Genomic DNA, 20,095 nt, shown 5'->3' with positions numbered 1-20,095 from the left:
AGGGAGACACTAATTGACATTACCAATGTTTCTTGTTGAAATGCTTTCACAGAATGATTGATAATATATTTGTTTCTCTTTGGCCACAAAGCTGTAAACAATTTTATATGCTGTCATTTGATTTTTCAACATTGAAAATTTATGTAATACATTTCTTTTCAAGGAATTTTTTTCTCAAGGAAAGCCTTTTTAATATAGTAAATGTTTGGAGTATGCAGTTGTAAATTGATTGTATATTGTTTAAAGTCCCTCTCGAGAATCCTTCACTCATATGGAGACGTCACCATTGCCGGTGAAGGGCTGCAAAATTTAGGCCTATGCTCAGCACTTATGGCCTTTTAGCAGGGAGGGATCTTTATTGTGCCACACTTGCTGTTACACGGTGCCTCTGTTTTTGCGGTCTCATCTGAAGGACCACCCCATTTAGTTGCCTCTTACGACAAGCAAGGGGTACTGAGGACCTATATTCTAATCCAGATCCCCACGGGATTAGTTGTAAATTGAAAGCTAGATGACATGAAAAAGATGTGTGTTGCCTCTCATGTTATTGGGCACCTGCACTGCTGTTGTTCATTGAACTTTTAGAAATTAAGTTCTGATGATATACACAATAAGTATAAAAGTGGGCAGGGAAAGGGATTTAGCTCTCTTTGCAGAATGACATTTGAATGAGAACAAGTCACTCAGTGTGCAGTGTATACATTAGTACTGTACCTGTCTTTCAGCCCGGTCCTGATGATCCAGATTGTAGTTCAGCGGGTCTGATTGAGGCTTGTCTGAAGGGGGACGACGTGGACAGGTGGGTGAAAAAATCAAACAAATGACCTTCAATTTGTGTGTTAAAGTGATATAGTTCTTTAGTTTGTTATGATCTTTTTATTGAATAAGAGCATCTGTTCAATGATATACAATGTAGTATAGCATGTAAGTAAAGAATATAGTAATGAAAGAGTTATTGAGATTCAATGTGTGAATTGTCTGATCTCGACATCGTCAATTAAAATGCCAAAATTAAATCCTTGCTAAAAATTCTGCTTATATGGAATTTGTCAACAAGTGCTTTTTTTACTTCCTTTTTAAATTATTATTTATTGATGGATTTCATTTCTTCTGCAAGTTCCATCCTGAGTACCATCATAATAAAAGGTGTCTGACTCAGTTTTTGCTACTTCAGGACTAAAAAAATTTAGTTTGCTATATCTAATGGTTCAAATGGGATTTTGTGAAAAATTATCCAAAAGATGAGGAGGACAGTCATTGTGAAATTTCTTGAAAACGGGATCGAGGTGAAGTTAAGAAACTCTGTTACAAACATTAAAAAATCCCAACTTTTTTCAAGCTCTTCAGAAGTAACTCATTTCCTTGGATGACTATTGAGAAAAAACCTACAATTTCTCTGTTCTGGATAACTTGTTTAATGCCCACAATAAATAATGCATAGAGAGCATTGATAACTTGCACATGATTCACGAGATATATTTATACTGGTAGTATTAATGAATACAATGTATTTTGTTAGTGACACTCGGTACCTACTACTGTTGACTTATACTAGTAGTAATGAATACAATGTATTTTGTCAGTGACACTGTTGACTTTTTACTTGTAGTAATGAATACAATGTATTTTGTTAGTGACACTCGATACCTGCTACTACTGACTTTATACTGGTAGTAATGAATACAATGTATTTTGTTGGCGACACTGTTGACTTTTTACTTGTAGTAATGAATACAATGTATTTTGTTAGTGACACTTGGTACCTACTACTGTTGACTTATACTGGTAGTAATGAATACAATGTATTTTGTTAGTGACACTCGATACCTGCTACTACTGACGGAGAATTACGGAGCTCTGTCAGTATTACAACAGAAAATCCTAACCATGAAGAACGCCATCACTATATTTGGTAGCAGCTTCCCCAGTGATCAAGAATACACACAGGTAAGTGAGACCAGTGGTCAAGTAAACACAGGTAAGGGGGCCCAGTGGTCAAGTAAACACAGGTAAGGGGACCCAGTGGTCAAGAATACACATAGGTAAGGGGGCCAGTGGTCAAGTAAACACAGGTAAGTGAGACCTGTGGTCAAGAGGAATCACAGGTAAGTGAGACCAGTGGTCAAGAGGAAACACAGGTAAATGGGTCCAGTGTTCAAGAGTACCCACAGGTAAGTGAGACCAGTGGTCAAGAGTACATACAGGTAAATGGGACCAGTGGTCAAGAGTATGCACAGGTAAGTGAGACCAATGGTCAAGAGTACATACAGGTAAATGGGACCAGTGGTCAAGAATAAACACAGGTAAGTGAGACCAGTGGTCAAGAGGAAACACAGGTAAATGGGTCCAGTGTTCAAGAGTACTCACAGGTAAGTGAGACCAGTGGTCAAGAGTACATACAGGTAAATGGGACCAGTGGTCAAGAGTATGCACAGGTAAGTGAGACCAGTGGTCAAGAGTACTCACAGGTAAGTGAGACCAGTGGTCAAGAATAAACACAGGTAAGTGAGACCAGTGGTCAAAAGCACACACAGGTAAGAAACCCAGTAGTAAAGAGTCCAGTGGAAATTCTGTAAATGTATTTATGTTAGCGAGATTCATATTGAACTCAAATGGCCCAAAAACATGGATCCGCTAAGATATGAAATTCTCCATTTATCCATTGCCATACACAACAGAAACACTATTTCATGACCAGATAATGCATGAGGTTTAGATGTGTGGAAGTAAGTAAACAGAGTATGGTATTCCTTAGTGATCAAGAGTATGCATGCACATGAAGTATACCCTAGTGATTAAAAATGCATTCCAGAATAAAAAAGGAAATTCCAGGAGTACTTTTTCTGGGTTTTAGAGCAAATCTGTCATAGGGTAAACGAATTAAGATAAAGGAATGTTCCCCTATCTCAAATGTTGATGTAGTAACATTACTCTATCCTCTGTGGATCTTATTCCTCAAAATCTCTGATAGAGGAATGTTCTCCTATCTCCAATGATGATGTAGTAACATTACTCTATCTTCAATGATCCCATGATAGAGGAATATTCTCCTATCTCCAATGATGATGTAGTAACATTACTCTATCTTCTGTGGAACCTATGATAGAGGAATGTTCTCCTATCTCAATGCTGATGTAGTAACATTACTCTATCCTCTGTGGATCTTATTGCTCAAAATCTCTGATAGAGGAATGTTCTCCTATCTCCAATGATGATGTAGTAACATTACTCTATCTTCAATGATCTTGTTGCTCAAAATCTCTGATAGAGGAATATTCTCCTATCACAAATGCTGATGGAGTAACATTACTCTATCTTCTATGGATCTTATTGCTCAAAATCTCTGATAGAGGAATATTCTCCTATCTCCAATGATGGTGTAATAACATTACTCTATCCTCTGTGGATCTTATTGCTCAAAATATCTGATAGAGGAATGTTATCCTATCTCCAATGATGATGTAGTAACATTACTCTATCTTCTGTTGAACCTATGATAGAGGAATGTTCTCCTATCTCAATGCTGATGTAGTAGCATTACTCTATCCTCTGTGGATCTTATTGCTCAAAATCTCTGATAGAGGAATGTTCTCCCATCTCCAATGATGATGTAGTAACATTACTCTATCTTCAATGATCTTATTGCTCAAAATCTCTGATAGAGGAATATTCTCCTATCACAAATGCTGATGGAGTAACATTACTCTATCTTCTATGGATCTTATTGCTCAAAATATCTGATAGAGGAATATTCTCCTATCTCCAATGATGATGTAGTAACATTACTCTATCCTCTGTGGATCTTATTGCTCAAAATCTCTGATAGAGGAATATGATATTTTTATGATTTTTAGGTCACATGAATCATTCAGGTGACCTATTGCCATCTGTTTTTGTCCGTCGTCGTGCGTTAACATTTGAACATTTTCAGCTTCTTCTCTGAAACCCCTGAACCAATTTCAACCAATTTTGGCATATAGCATATGTGGGTGGAGGGGAACAAAAATTGTGAAATTTGTGGTCCCTGCCCCCCTGGGGCCTGAGGGGTGGGGCAAAAACCATCAAAATGAGTGTAATTATAAAAAATCTTCTTCTTTACTCCTGGACATCAAGAAGCCAAACTGTGGGCATAATTATAATGAGCGTTGAGCCCTCTACCAAAATTGTGAAATTCATGGCCCTTGGGGCAGGGGTTCTAATGTTAGGGTGGGGCTCTATTGGTCATATAGTGAAAATGTAGAAATTCTTTGAAAATCTTCTTCTCTGTCTCTGGGTATTAAGTAGACAAACTAATAGCATGGTAATGATGAGCAAGGATGCCTCTTTAAAAATTGTGAAATTCATGGCCCCTGGATCAGGGGTTCTGGTGCTAGGGTGGGGATCTATAAGTCATATAGTGAAAATGCATTATTTCTTTGAAAATCTTCTTATCTGTGCTTGGGTATTAAGTAGACAAACCAATAGCATGGTTATGATGAGCAAGGATGCCTCTTTCAAAATTGTGAAATTCATGGCCCCTGGGTCAGGGGTTCTGGTATTAGGATGGGGCCCTATTGATCATATAGTGAAAATGCATTTTATTTCTTTGAAAATCTTCTCCTCTGCTGCTGGGTATTAAGTAGACAAACTAATAGTATGATAATGATGATCAAGGATGCTTCTTTCAAAACTGAAATTTATGGCCCCTGGGTCAGGGGTTCTGGTGCAAAGGCGGGGCTGATTGATTATATAGTGAAAATGCAATATTTCTTTGAAAATCTTCTGTTTTTGTCCGTCGTCGTTCGTCGTGCGTTAACATTTGAACATTTTCAGCTTCTTCTCTGAAACCCCTGAACCAATTTCAACCAATTTTGGCATATAGCATCTGTGGGTGGAGGGGAACAAAAATTGTGAAATTCGTGGTCCCTGCCCCCCTGGGGCCTGAGGGGTGGGGCAAAAACCATTAAAATGAGTGTAATTTTAAAAAACCTTCTTCTAAAATGACACATGTACTTCATGACCACATAGCTATTCAATGTTTCTTCAATCCAAAAGTAAAATTCTTATATTTAAACACAAACCTAATTCAAACATTGGAAGGTTGTTACATGATACTCAGGTGACCTATAAGGCCCCTTGGCCTCTTGTTGTGGAAACAACATCATAATACCAGGTGAATGTGACATCATTGATACAAGACTTCCCAGATATATGCCTCTATTAAGAACAACTAAATGGCCAAGAGTAACAATAGAGTAATGTCAAGTTTATTGACTGAATTTTAAAGATATGTAAATTTGGGGCCGATCTGCACCCTTAGAGCCCCTAGCTCAAGCACCGTCCTTAGATGTGTAAAGTGTTTTAGTTATATCTATTGTATATTTCATCGTGCTAATTTATAGATTCTGTTTGCCCAACTATCTATTTTGTATTGCTTGTAGGAGTTATGAGATTGATCACTGTTCGTTATCTTCACCTTGCATTTGTAACACTGTGTTGAATGTGTGCAGTGCAACATTTTGAAGTGTGACAGTAGTAGTTCATCTGATATAATGTAATGCTGTAATGATTATGGATATATATGTATATTGTTTAAGAATGTACATTCCTCTCCTGGGGCCCTTAATCACACACACTTAAAGGCCGGCAATTGGATATAAAAGCAGCCAATCGGTGAAAATGGTGGAATATATGAATTTTCTGGTCACATTCAGATTGCAGCACTTATTTTGCAAAAATAAAGATTAAGCTGTTGTACTTAAATTTTAAAATGGGCATGCTTGTTCCCCTCATAACTGTGCATATATTGGCCATATCTATTTTAGATATAAATTCTCATGAAGTTTTAATTTTGGCCTAAAAAATCTGAATTAGGGCTAAATTTGTATTTCAAACTTTGTGGGTGTGATTATCTTTTGTTATTGTTTACACCGGATGTTGACTCACATATTGCATGAGCATGCTTGTCTAGTTCTAGATAAGGGGGATTGCACCAAAGGAAACATGTAATCAAATCACCGTATAACTTGGAAAAAAAGTACTTACTCATATATCATTGGTAAATCCAGATTTTATTTTTTAATTAGATATAATCACATTCCTTTAAAAAATTTGTTAACTTTATAAAAATAACTCATTAGGACTGTTCAGTCTGATCGCTGTTTCAGAGTTTTGCAGGATTGCTGGTGCCTTTTCTAGAATAATGTCAAGCATGATGTTTTTCTAATCAAGCAACAATATCCTAGGACAGTGTAAATCCCATTGTCTCTCACTAATGATGACAAATGTCCAATTGATCAACCATCACTTTAAAATTACTCTCAATCTGGACTCTTACGTGTGAACATTACAACGTCAAAAGAGACAATCACAGACAGTAGGTCTCCAAATATCATAATGGACAAAGTGTTTCTTAATAATCCTTCAATGCACATGTCCTCCATTGCACAGCTACAATTTCCCCCCAAATGCTTCTCATAATTGAAAGGTACCAAGAGGAAAATCATAAGTATTAGTATATCATATATACCAATATTTGTGTATATTATCAAAAAACTATGTTTTAAAAGACATGGATAAAACAATGATGAATTCATTTTGTAGTTCATAGGGTGAAGTTTTGTTAAAGTAAAAACATATCCTTTCAGTGCCTCACAGATTGAGCAGAGTGGTAGAAAAATGCAGGAAAATTTTAGTTTATTTTGATAAATCATGCCAGTTCCCTGTTCAAAATATCGTCTGCTACAGAGCACGTGTAGAGCCAAGCATCAGACTGCTGCTTATTCTGATAACACTGCTAAGCCCTGTCCTCTTGCCATATATATTGCTGTAGGGGTGTAAATTTTTCTAGGTTACTCCCGGCCTTTAAGATGGCCTTATCTCCCCCTCTATCCAAGCTAGGCTTCAGAGTTAGAGTAAGTAATCATTTTCTCAGACATTCAATCACATCATTTTTACATATACAATTGTACCCTTGGGAACTCAAAATCTAATAATATGCTAGTGAAGATTAGAATGATCAAGCCACCTTTGTGAATCTATAAATATAGCATCATCCTGCAGTTGTTGTGCCTATCAGCTCTACACAAATTGATAACATAAATTAATCACAGTGGGCTAGCTGGTGGCTGTGTCAATGTGCCTGAGATTTCAGGTCAAATGTTGAAATCTGAACATCTTAGCTGTTGCTGTGTAAACAGGCTAATAATATGTGATTTCTTTTTTCCTAAAAAGTTGTAACTATGTAAGTACATGCATGTATCATGATTGATTTGTACTGTAATCACAGATCATTCATATTAATTGTAAAAATACATAATTATATTAAATCTTTATTTGATAAAAAAAAAAGCATCAGATATACAAATGTAGTAAAAACACATTGACAAAAGTAATAGTTCTTGTTTTGATCTATTAGAATTAAACCAGTGTCGGAATCTGTAAAAGCTGTACATAACTGTGTCACACCTACAATATGTATGCATGTGTGTGGAATGATCAGTTCTGAGGTATATGTAAATTATGTACTATTTATACCAGGGCTTGAAGCTAACTTTTTATGTCACCAGTCCAGCCGGACTGATGGGGTATAATTTTAACCAGTCCGCAGAAAAAATTACCAGTCAAACAGAGTTTTCCTGAAATAATCAAATATACTTTGTTGATATCATTAAAATGAAATTTAACTCATTATGCCTTAGACAATATTGTAACACTTAAATGTGGGATTTATATTTACGAATCAGATTCTTTCGATTGGTTAAACAGATCGAAGCATGCGAAATGTGTATGAAACTTCATATTAAGTATATTTTCCAAAATGATGCTTTAGAAAATTAACCAGTCCCATCGGACTGACTAAAACAAATGCCGGTCAGTCCGCCAGACTTTTAGCCAGTCACAGACTGACGGACATATCTTAATTTCGAGCCCTGTATACCATGAAACCAAATACAACTGTGTTTTCAAAACTGTTTTATAATTGCATTATGCAAGAATTAGTAACATTATACACCTAATGACCTCTATATGTTCTAAGATTCTTCAAGATGGATACGTACATACATGTATATATAATATGCAACCTATAAGAATATTCATGATGGATTTGATACATTGATATGCATTCAATTATCAGCCTGTTGTCAAACTGATAACTTTGATAATGTGATTCTTCTCTCTCTCTTTCTCTCTCTCTCTCTCTCTCTCTCTCTCTCTCTCCACCATTGATAAAAAGTAAAATTCTTGAGGGGACAGAAGATATCACGTTCCTTTATAACTTATAAACACATCACATTTATGTTATTGTAATTTTCCTGTCATATTTGAAAATCTTAAATAAATTGGTAATGTAAATTGTAACTTTATTTTCATGAAATCCGAATTGGATGATGCATGTGACAAAATTATTAGTCTAAGGAATTGAAATTATATTATGAAAGAAATCCAGAGCATTCATCCACATGCAGGCACCTGAAGCATGGATACTACTTACATCCTCCCCCACTTTATAAATAATTTCTTGTGGCGATAATTTCTCTGAAATGTGTGGATTCCCTGTCTACCTCATCCTTCTTTCAATATTCTATGTAATTAATTGTTTCATACTTTTGTAAGCTTTAGAGATTGGCCTTCTACCATTATGTATTTTATTATACATATATCCTGTTAATTGAATTGACAGAAAGTTTGTGTTAGCAGTATTGCTAAATTGGTTCTTTTACAGCAAGAAGGCATTTTCTTATCACTTAATTTTAGATCCCATTTTCATCAGCTAGTGTAAACAATGGCTTTCGCATTTTGCCGCTCTATTGACCACAGATCGCGTTATACTCACCGCTCCAATTAGCAGATATCGCCTCTCCAAATTTTGCATTTTTGTTTTCAATTTTGTTTTCAAAATTATCGGGACGGCGATTGCCACCCCTTTACCAATGCCCTAATGCATGTATATGTGTGTGTGTGTGTGTGTGTGTTCATAGAAATTCTTTATATCATGATCATTGAGAGAAGATACAGTTCCCTTATCAAATTGATTTTCTTACCAAACATTAAGTTATGAATACAATAGTGTTTAGGATGCCCCTTAACAAGCAACTGTTAAGACAGTGCAGTACATACACAGATAGCATGTGCTTTACAAAGACAATATTAGAGTTTCTAATTATTAAGACTTTTCTGTACAACAAGATCCATAGAAGATAGAGTAATGTTACTTCATCAACATTGGAAATAGGAGAATATTCCTCTACCATAGGTTCCACAGAAGATAGAGTAATGTTACTCCATCAACATTTGAGATAGGAGAATATTCCTCAATCATAGGATCCACAGAAGATAGAGTAATGTTACTACATCAACATTTGAGATAGGAGAACATTCCTCTATATGTTACTACATCAACATTTGAGATGGGAGAACATTCAGGTTCTTTAGCGTGACACACACACTGTGACACGGGACATCCGTTTTTAAGGTAATCTTCGAGGAACCGTGACATTCACAGCTGATGCCGAGCGTTTGGCGATGGAACTGTCACTACCTATTTTAACGACTTAAGGCTGTGGTCTGCCGTGGCCGGGATTCAAACCCCAGCCGGGATTCAAACCCCAGCCTTCCGCATGCAGGTTGAACACTCTAACCTCTCGGCCACCGCGGTGAGATTTTGAACAAGATCCATAGAAGATAGAGTAATGTTACTCCATCAGCATTTGAGATAGGAGAACATTCCTCTATCATAGGTTCCACAGAAGATAGAGTAATGTTACTACATCATCATTGGAGATAGGAGAATATTCCTCTATCAGATATTTTGAGCAATAAGATCCATAGAAGATAGAGTAATGTTACTCCATCAGCATTTGAGATAGGAGAACATTCCTCTATCATAGGTTCCACAGAAGATAGAGTAATGTTACTACATCACCATTGGAGATAGGAGAATATTCCTCTATCAGAGATTTTGAGCAATACGATCCATAAAAGATAGAGTAATGTTACTCCATCAGCATTTGCGTTTGGAGAATATTCCTCTATCAGAGATTTTGAGCAATAAGATCCACAGAGGATAGAGTAATGTTACTACATCAGCATTGAGATAGAACATTCCTCTATCATAGGTTCCACAGAAGATAGAGTAATGTTACTACATCATCACTGGAGATAGGAGAATATTCCTCTATCAGAGATTTTGAGCAATAAGATCCACAGCGGATAGAGTAATGTTACTACATCATCTTTGGAGATAGGAGAATATTCCTCTATTAGAGATTTTGAGCAATAAGATCCATAGAAGATAGAGTAATGTTACTCCATCAGCATTTGCGATAGGAGAATATTCCTCTATCAGAGATTTTGAACAATAAGATCATTGAAGATAGAGTAATGTTACTACATCATCATTGGAGATAGGAGAACATTCCTCTATCAGAGATTTTGAGCAATAAGGTCCATAGAAGATAGAGTAATGTTACTACATCAGCATTTGAGATAGGAGAACATTCCTCTATCAGAGAGTTTGAGCAATAAGATCCATAGAAGATAGAGTAATGTTACTCCATCAGCATTTGAGATAGGAGAATATTCCTCTATCATGGGATCATTGAAGATAGAGTAATGTTACTACATCATCATTGGAGATAGGAGAACATTCCTCTATCAGAGATTTTGAGCAATAAGATCCACAGAGGATAGAGTAATGTTACTCCATCAACATTTGAGATAGGAGAACATTCCTCTATCTTAATTCGTTTACCCTATGACAGATTTGCTCTAAAACCCAGAAAAAGTACTCCTGGAATTTCCTTTTTTATTCTGGAATGCATTTAAAGAGAATGTAATGGGTATTGATTATACAAGTGATGTTAAGTTCCTGCATAAATGGAATAATCAGATAATGCCATTCTTTGATCTAGATGCCTGTACTTGTCATGCAGTACTCACAACGTTATTCTTGACATTCCTATCATGCAAGTCATTCTATGTTAAATAAACCAGACTGTGACATAGCTGACACAGACAAATAATAAAACTGAAATGGCATTCATAGTAAACATTTATCTGTGGTTTTTTTTTTTAGGTGTGTAGAAATATCAACCGCATCAAGGTTTGCATGGAGACTGGGAACACTGTGGTTCTGTTGAATCTGGAAAATCTCTATGAGAGTCTGTATGATGCCCTCAATCAGGTAAACCTTCTACAATGTCTAATCTAATACCGACATGTTTGTTTAATCGGGACACTATTCCTACAATCTCTAAACTAATACCGACATCTACAATCTCTAAACTAATACCGACACCTACAATCTCTAAACTAATACCGACACCTACAATCTCTAAACTAATACCGACACCTACAATCTCTAAACTAATACCGACACCTACAATCTCTAAACTAATACCGACACCTACAATCTCTAAACTAATACCGACACCTACAATCTCTAACCTAATACCGACACCTACAATCTCTAAACTAATACCGACACCTACAATCTCTAAACTAATACCGACACCTACAATCTCTAACCTAATACCGACACCTACAATCTCTAACCTAATACCGACACCTACAATCTCTAAACTAATACCGACACCTACAATCTCTAAACTAATACCGACACCTACAATCTCTAAACTAATACCGACACCTACAATCTCTAAACTAATACCGACACCTACAATCTCTAAACTAATACCGACACCTACAATCTCTAAACTAATACCGACACCTACAATCTCTAAACTAATACCGACACCTACAATCTCTAAACTAATACCGACACCTACAATCTCTAAACTAATACCGACATGTTTGTGTAACTGGGTAACCGACACCTACAATCTCTAACCTAATACCGACATGTTTGTATAACCGAGTAACCATTCCTACAATCTCTAAACTAATACCGACATGTTTCTGTAACTGGGTAACCGATCCTACAATCTCTAAACTAATACTGACATGTTTGTATAACCGGGTAACCAATCTTACAATCTCTAAACTAATGCCGACATCTACAATCTCTAAACTAATTCCAACATGTTTGTTTAATCGGGTAACCATTCCTACAATCTCTAAACTAATACCGATATGTTTGTGTAACCTGGTAAATCTCCTTTAATCTGTGTCAAACTCATTCCTAAAATATTTTCAATATTGCAGTATTATGTGTACTTTGGAGGAGAAAGATATGTAGATCTTGGACTGGGAACACATCGTGTCAAATGTCGAGTTCACAAAAAATTCAGGTACTGTGGAATTTCCCTTATGAGTAAAGCAGATTTTTACTTAAACTTTGATATGTTACATCTTGGTTTGTGTTCTAGTAAAGGTTTTGTCTCAAAATGTAGAGGCGTTTAAGAGAAATTCCATCAAAGGAATATGGAATTTGAATAAAATGAACATCTGGTACATGTACCTCCAAAAAAAATTCATTTTAAACAATGTCCAGAATCCAGAATATTGGTTTAACAGTATTCAAAGTTTGATGCTGAAATAACAGATTGTGCAATAAACAGACTAGACAATCTGTAGTTACACTGTGAACTAGATAATAAACAGACTAGAAATCTGTAGTTGCACTGTGAACTAGATAATAAACAGACTAGACAATCTGTAGTTACACTGTGAACTAGATAATAAACAGACTAGACAATCTGTAGTTACACTGTGAACTAGATAATAAACAGACTAGACAATCTGTAGTTACACTGTGAACTAGATAATAAACAGACTAGACAATCTGTAGTTACACTGTGAACTAGATAATAAACAGACTAGACAATCTGTAGTTACACTGTGAACTAGATAATAAACAGACTAGACAATCTGTAGTTGCACTGTGAACTAGATAATAAACAGACTAGACAATCTGTAGTTACACTGTGAACTAGATTTAAAGTATCCTCATGGTGTGAAATGTTTCCTCTACAGACTAATAGTTGTAGCAGAGAAAGAGATTGTATACAGCAAGTTCCCGATCCCTCTAATCAACAGACTGGAGAAACATTTCCTCAAAATCTCCACCATGTTGTCCTCAGCTCAGGTTGCACTCGCTCAAAAACTGGAGGACTGGGCACAACAGTTTGTCAAGATATCAGGACCGCTCTACAAAAACACAAGGTTGCTTGTTGTTGTTGTTTTCCTACACATTATCTCTAATACAAGCTTTTTATTGAGATAATTCTACAGTATTGTAATTGGGATGATAATTTTACCGTATTTATTGATATGAAGATAATTTTACAGTATTGCATTGAGATGAAGATAAATTTTACAGTATTGTATTGAGATGAAGATAAATTTTACAGTATTGTATTGAGATGAAGATAATTTTACAGTTTTGAGCTGAAGATAATTTTACAGTATTGTATTGAGATGAAGATAATTTTACAGTATTGAGATGAAGATAATTTTACAGTGTATTGTATTGAGATTAAGATAATGTAAGAGAGGAAGTTGTTTAATTTGTTACATTTTAAGTTACTTTTTTTGTTATCAGGGAGAAGACAGAGTACAAAATAGGAGATGTATTTATGGGATTCCATGCTGATACTTGTGCTTCCATAATCCTCCATGTCTGTCAAGAAAACAGTGACGATGACTTGGAGAGCATTGAGAATGAGGTAGAGATTCTGATGTGGTGGGGCCAAACTTAGCAATTAGTGATTATCTGTAAAACATTTAAATAACATCTTCTGTAATTCTGTTGATACCAAATTGAAACTAAATAGATATTTAGAAAGAGCAGGTAGACATTTACCAATATTGTAAATTATCATTATAGTGATTGAACGACTTCTTCTTTAATTATCATATTTTAAAACTTAATGCATAATTTTGAAAAGCAGAAAGGGATATACCAAAATTGTGAATTTTGCAGCTCCAGGGTTTTCGCTCTAGGATGGGTCCAAAATAGCATATGTTAACATATAGTATGTAAAGTCTTTCATCAGTGTGGGCACTTTGGGAGGGTGTGTGTGTGTTTTAAGAACATATCTTGTTTTATACTGCTGTTTAGCTTAGATATACAGAATTGGTTGATCAGCCTTTTATAAATGAATTCCAGTTGGTAAAGGTATGAAATCTGCTCAGATTTGTTCACTGCAGGTGAGATTCCAATTTGATGTTTTTCAGGTGATTCAGCATGCCAAGGAAATTCTGTTGTGGTGTGCCACCCCTGACGGTGTGCTGAGGGCCAAAAATAGACTGCGGGATTTCGAGTTTGTAGAGAACATTTACTATGAACAACAGAAGCATGATAATTTGCTGTTTTACCTGGATCAGAAGATCAGAATGGAAGACAGTGATGGACTCTATGCCCAGGTAAAACTTCCAGGACTTGTTTTACCAGAATAAGGTGCTTTTAATTTGATTTCAAATCTTGAAGTTGCATAGCACACGTTATGGGTAAAATATTACTTGTTTCAATAATTGTTATTGCTCTCTTGAAATTAACCATGAATTGAAAATATCCGTAATGTGTTTCCAGTCCTTTTAAACTTCATTGCCTCTCCAGTTAGCCCATTGGATGAACGTGTGACTACAAATCTGTAAATCGTGAATGGAATTTAATTTTTGCTCTGATTACTTTCTACTACAACTGCATATTTTCAACAAATGAAATGAATCTAAATGTTTTTGAATTCAAAATATGAATGTACACATCCTTTGCTATCTATTCATAAGTTTTCTGCAATCTAATTAAAATCAGACTTCTTAGATCCGCGCCGTATCTCTGCGTAAGAAGATCTGACATAACCCAATTAGGGGTCTTGTTCAGATGAACTTTATATCAGCCAATCGGCACGTCAGCTTTGAAACCGTCGGTGTTTAAAATTCAAGGAAAACGGCTGCGATTTTTTTGGTTTGAAAGAAAACACATCACAGTTAGATGTGACATCACAATGCACCGTTTACGTCGACTGGCGTTATATTCCTCATGTTAATTAAGTAAACTATTTTGAAAACTATTCAAATCGTATCCATCCTTATTCATACATAAATCGCAATTCACAATTAATTCGATTTGGGTGTATTTTATCTCGTATTTTTTGTTGTTTGTATGGACGGAATAGATTAGGCATTATTGCGAAAGTTTAAAATTCCTTATGTAAGATATACAATTGTATAGTGTGCAATAAACTTCGTGGGAAAGCGATTACTGCAACTTGTTTATGAATTGCTGGGAACCGCCTGAATAGTCATCATTGTCTGTATGGTGCAATCTGACTGGCTGATAGTTCTCGTGAATATTCCAAGCAAAAGGTCATGTGGACATGACCCCCTATGGGGTTATGTCAGATCCTATTATAACGATTGTGAGTGTATCCTCGGATCTGATTTTAATTAGATTGAAGTTTTCTGTGGTATGATATACATCCTTAAAGTGTTCATATAAAAGAAATCTTAATTCATCAAAGTGTCCCAATGCCACATCTTTACACAAGTATAATTATATTCTTCAAGGTGACCACCAGCTCTAAGCTGATCACCACAGCTGACATTGCAGACCTGTCCCAGTATCTACACATTCCCAGACCACAGATCAGTCTTTTGACTCTCCAGTCATTCGACACGGAACAACAGTTCTGTAGACAAGTCAAGTAAGTTGTCTAGAGAAGGAAGAATCGGTGAAAATCATCATTACAGTCAGAATGAGCAATGGTTATTGTCGGGTCAGATGCAAATAATTTTGTTAAGCAGAGTGTTTATCATGGATTGAGAGTGACATACCTGAAAGTCAAGGTGACTTTTTGATGTGTTTCACAGAGAAAAGAGAAGTAGGAAGAGAATGTGGGAGAGGTATAGAGAGATTTTTCTTTTAGACAAAGCTTTGAGAGAGAATTAGGGGCAGAATCTCTGCTGATTGTTTGAGATTTCTCTTTCAGACAAAGCTTTGAGAGGGACTTGGAGGCAGAATGTCTGCTGATTGTTCGAGATTTCTCTTTCAGACAAAGCTTTGAGAGAGACTTGGAGGCAGAATCTCTGCTGATTGTTCGAGATTTCTCTTTCAGACAAAGCTTTGAGAGGGACTTGGAGGCCGAATCTTTGCTGATTGTTCAGTGTGACAGTGGGAATGAGAATGCCAGTCTAGTGGCTTGTGCTCAGTACTGTGTGTTGGATCAACTACAGCAGATGGAAGACAAGAAGATAGGAAAAACACACATTGTGTTCATCATCCATCTCCCCAGGATGGTTGGCGGAGGATTTACTGGGTTTCAGGTATATACATGTGTGCCCTGAAGGGAGGGATATATCAACAAGATGAACATTTGTGGTTGTAAAGATACTGTTGGTGATTAATGCCTTGTGCTTTCATGTATAATCGATTTCTTGGAATTTGTGGTACTGACGCATTAGAAGTGGATAGAATGTATTGTTGACAAGAATTAGAGATCTAACTAATTTTGTCATGATCTGTTCATTATGAATAATTGCACTGAGTCTATTGTAGCAATATCTTAAATTTTGATGAGTAAGTATATGTCATTGATAAAGGAGCAAACATTTGTTAGAGTGTTTTGCTTGTTTGAAAATATTTTTTCTGTATTTTTTTATGAGATGCAATATTTCTTCTTAGTGTGGGAAGTGGCATTCTGTTCACATCGATGACCTCCGACCCGACGATGATAAAATGCCTAGTTTTATTGAAATGAAAAATAAGAGTGTTGGAACTTTACTTGAAAATGCTGCTGGTTCTATGAGACCGGGAGACACTGAAGATATGGAGTGGGAAGAAAAGGCGAAACAAGAGGAAGAGCCCAGTGAAGCGGAAATGATGGAGGACCAGGATGTCTATCCACATGACTTTGGCAACATGATGGAGCACACTGGACAGGTCCACGTGGAGAAGAAGGTGGATATTCCATTCTTTATTAAGCTGACGGCACATCCGGCTCTGGGAATGGTCAAAGATCCGGAGGGCGACTCTGCCAGAACAACGGAAAGAGTGAAGATTCTGTTGGAGCTTCTACATCATGAAACAAAAGGTCTCTTAATGTTTCAAAATCATAGCATAAAAATGTTGAAGGAGATTAGGGTGTGTAATGGTCAACTCTATACCTGTTTGAAGTCTTGATCTTACAATAATGGATTATATTGAAGTGAAGCATATTATACTGTAGTATAGTTTGATGTTAAGCACATCCACTTCTGCCAGGATTATTATTTGTACTGAAATACTCCCCTTCTCTCTCTCTCCCTGCACCCTCTTCTCTCTCTCCCTCCACCTCACCACTGAGTTAAAACACATAATTTTATTAATTTCATTGTGTTTGATCTTGTTCTGCAGAGAAATTAACATTTATGAATGGAGTAGGGCGTCACCTGGCGGCTCTGATGAAGGAGAAAGAGGAGACTATGGGGCAGTCAGCAGAGGGCTGGTTGTATGCTGAGGCCACAAACAGGGACTGTATCAACAGAGCGGGAACATTCAGGTAATGCTCAAACTCAGGAACATTCGGGTTCAAACTCGTGTACTGCTCAAACTCAGGAGCATTCAGACTCAAACTCCGGTACAATCAGGTAACTGCTCAAACTCAGGAACATTCAGGTTCAAACTCGTGTACCGCTCAAACTCAAAAACATTCAGGTTCAAACTCGTGTACCGCTCAAACTCAGGAACATTCAGGTTCAAACTCATGTACCGCTCAAACTCAGGAACATTCAGGCTCAAACTCATGTACCGCTCAAACTCAGGAACATTCAGGCTCAAACTCGGGTACAATCAGGTAACTGTTCAAAGTCAAGAACATTCATTCAGGTACCACTCAAACTTGGGATCTCCCAGAGAGTGACAGCACCTCCTTTATGTAAATAAGAAAAATGAAATAATCAAAAGTTTTAACATTCAGATAGATGATTTAAATGTACAGACACCAGTGAGGGTCTATGAAAACCTTCCCTGGTTCATATAAGACATGGAAGACATCTTTGAATTAATCTTTTAAAGGTTATATAAAATAGGATGGTGTACTTAAGCGTTGTGGAATTTCAGACTTTGCTTGACACTAAGGAAATGAAAACTTCTAGCAAATATCTAAATCCATTTAATGAAAACTTCTAGCAAATATCTAAATCCATTTAATGATATGAAAGTCAAATGTTTTTTTCTTACAGAAAAGCCCGAAATCAGTGCATCATTGAGAAGTTGTCCCCAATTTTGGCTGGCATCATTGCAGAAGTGGACACTAACAGTAACCTTGACCTTCTGATTCAGACAGACCCAAATTCCTGGAAGCATAAAGTTTGGCTTGAGATCATCAATGACCCATCTGCCACAGGGATAGAGTATTCAATGATAGTGTCCCCCAAAAACCAACAGGAGCTACCAGAGGTAGTGGTTAAGGGGACAGGCTGTGAGGGAAAGAAATTCAGGGCTCGGATGCCATTCTCCTGGTTGATTTACAAACTTATAGACCGAATCATCAGAACATCACAAGATGTTGATAAAAATGGTAAGTCTACAGAATGCGGTGTACAATCATCAGAACATCACAAGATGTTGTTAAACATGGTAAGTCTACAGACTGCGGTGTACAAAGTGTCCGATTTCTAGGTGGCCTTTTGTATGATATTTTGAATTTATACTACAAAAATAGGAATTTACAGGATATTGCAATTTGTATTTAGAAATCTTTCTTTCATTCATTTCTGTTACTGAAATCCCATCCATGTAAATACATATATTTCCATTAAACTGTTGCATTATACAAGCATTTCACACCTTGTGAACTTTGAACAATTCTTCAAGTAAAACATATTGAATATAGGTAATGATAATGTGCTTATATAGTAAAAAGTACAGCGGAGTCAATTGTATTCGTGGGGACCTATTGTCTCGGAGTACCAAGATTTTACAGTTTTAAGGGAATGTCATTTTGTAGATGTGGTTTCTGTACATCGTGACATCAAATAAATTTTGTATTTTGTTGTTGTTTGAAATTTGGGGGATAGAAGTACCCATGAAATCCATGAAAACGAGCAATACATTTACTAATATATTTTTTCTTCAGAAGTTATCCAAGAATTGGTCATGAGGGTAGCCGGTATTATAGAGAATGCAACTCTCGGAAAAGTACTTCAGAAGTGTCTATCTGAGGTCAAGGTCACAGAATGCGTTGAGGCCTACCTCAGTGATTTTGTTCACATGGTGTATCATGTGACCAGTGTGGAAGAACATCAGGTATGTTTCAGAAGTTTGAAAAGTCCCATATCTTTTTTTTTTATTGTATCAACATGATTACTTGTTTTTGCCATATTCTCAACATGAAAAATATTTTCTGTTAAGATATTGTTCTCTTTTTTTCAGATGGTGTGTCAAAATTTGCTGAATGGAATGAACATGGATTTCCGCAAGGGATTACGAAGTGTTGTCCAGAACTTTGTAGCTATTCATGCAGTGTACAATAAATCAGTACCCCGCCTGAGAAACTTTGCCAGCATTACGCGAGTGTGGCAGGAGTGCAGCGCCAAAATCATAGAGTTCCAGCAGAAAAGTGCTCAGTTCTACCTTGTGACAGATGAGGAACTTGTAAGTTGATTTTAAATGTTGAACATATCTAACAAAACATGTAAAAGTTTACAAAGATTTCATGATACTGTGTGTATAGCTTATTTTAGCGGTATTCATATTTTATCAGCTTTGACATTAAATCAAAAGTGCTAATCTATGATGGTGTTAAAATATGAAATCTCAATGTACCCATTATCAAACACAGAACAAGTGCTAAATCATGAACATGCCAATAGCACATCAGGTCCATTTTGAATGCATGAAAATAAGCACACATGCAGTACATTACAATTATTATAACAGTTGTAGAAGCAGACAACACCAATTACTGGAATTTTATCATGCATATACATGTAAATCTGGGCAATTGTAAGCATTCTACACCTGAAAATATGGAATTATTATTTATGAAAGTATTTAGAATGCACGAAAATAAGCACACATGCAGTACATTACAATTATTATATCAGTTGTGGAAGCAGACGACATCAATTACTGGAATTTTATAATTTTAGTTGATTCAGAAAATGTACTGGTTTATAGGGTCTTGGTTTTATGGAGAAAGAGATATTTTCTTGATTTGTGGTGATTCAGGGG

At 36.3% G+C, this 20,095-nt stretch overlaps 1 protein-coding gene across 1 annotated transcript in view; it reads left to right on the top strand.

The window, feature by feature from the left end:
• The window catches only part of LOC125675157 (E3 ubiquitin-protein ligase rnf213-alpha-like), a 204,074-nt gene that overhangs the window by 134,169 nt on the left and 49,810 nt on the right, over positions 1–20,095 (top strand). The window contains 14 exon segments of the mRNA XM_056158173.1: positions 726–799; positions 1,815–1,947; positions 11,057–11,164; positions 12,145–12,230; positions 12,916–13,104; positions 13,484–13,607; positions 14,119–14,307; positions 15,451–15,587; positions 15,999–16,206; positions 16,565–16,973; positions 17,276–17,420; positions 18,103–18,440; positions 18,999–19,168; positions 19,295–19,516. Of these exon segments, the coding sequence (XP_056014148.1) occupies positions 726–799; positions 1,815–1,947; positions 11,057–11,164; positions 12,145–12,230; positions 12,916–13,104; positions 13,484–13,607; positions 14,119–14,307; positions 15,451–15,587; positions 15,999–16,206; positions 16,565–16,973; positions 17,276–17,420; positions 18,103–18,440; positions 18,999–19,168; positions 19,295–19,516 (2,532 nt within the window).

This window comes from Ostrea edulis, chromosome 3 (assembly GCF_947568905.1).
Source record: "Ostrea edulis chromosome 3, xbOstEdul1.1, whole genome shotgun sequence".
NCBI lineage: Eukaryota > Metazoa > Mollusca > Bivalvia > Ostreida > Ostreidae > Ostrea > Ostrea edulis.
The sequence above is the reverse complement of the archived record's forward strand: the minus strand, read 5'-3'. Positions and strand labels throughout refer to the sequence as shown.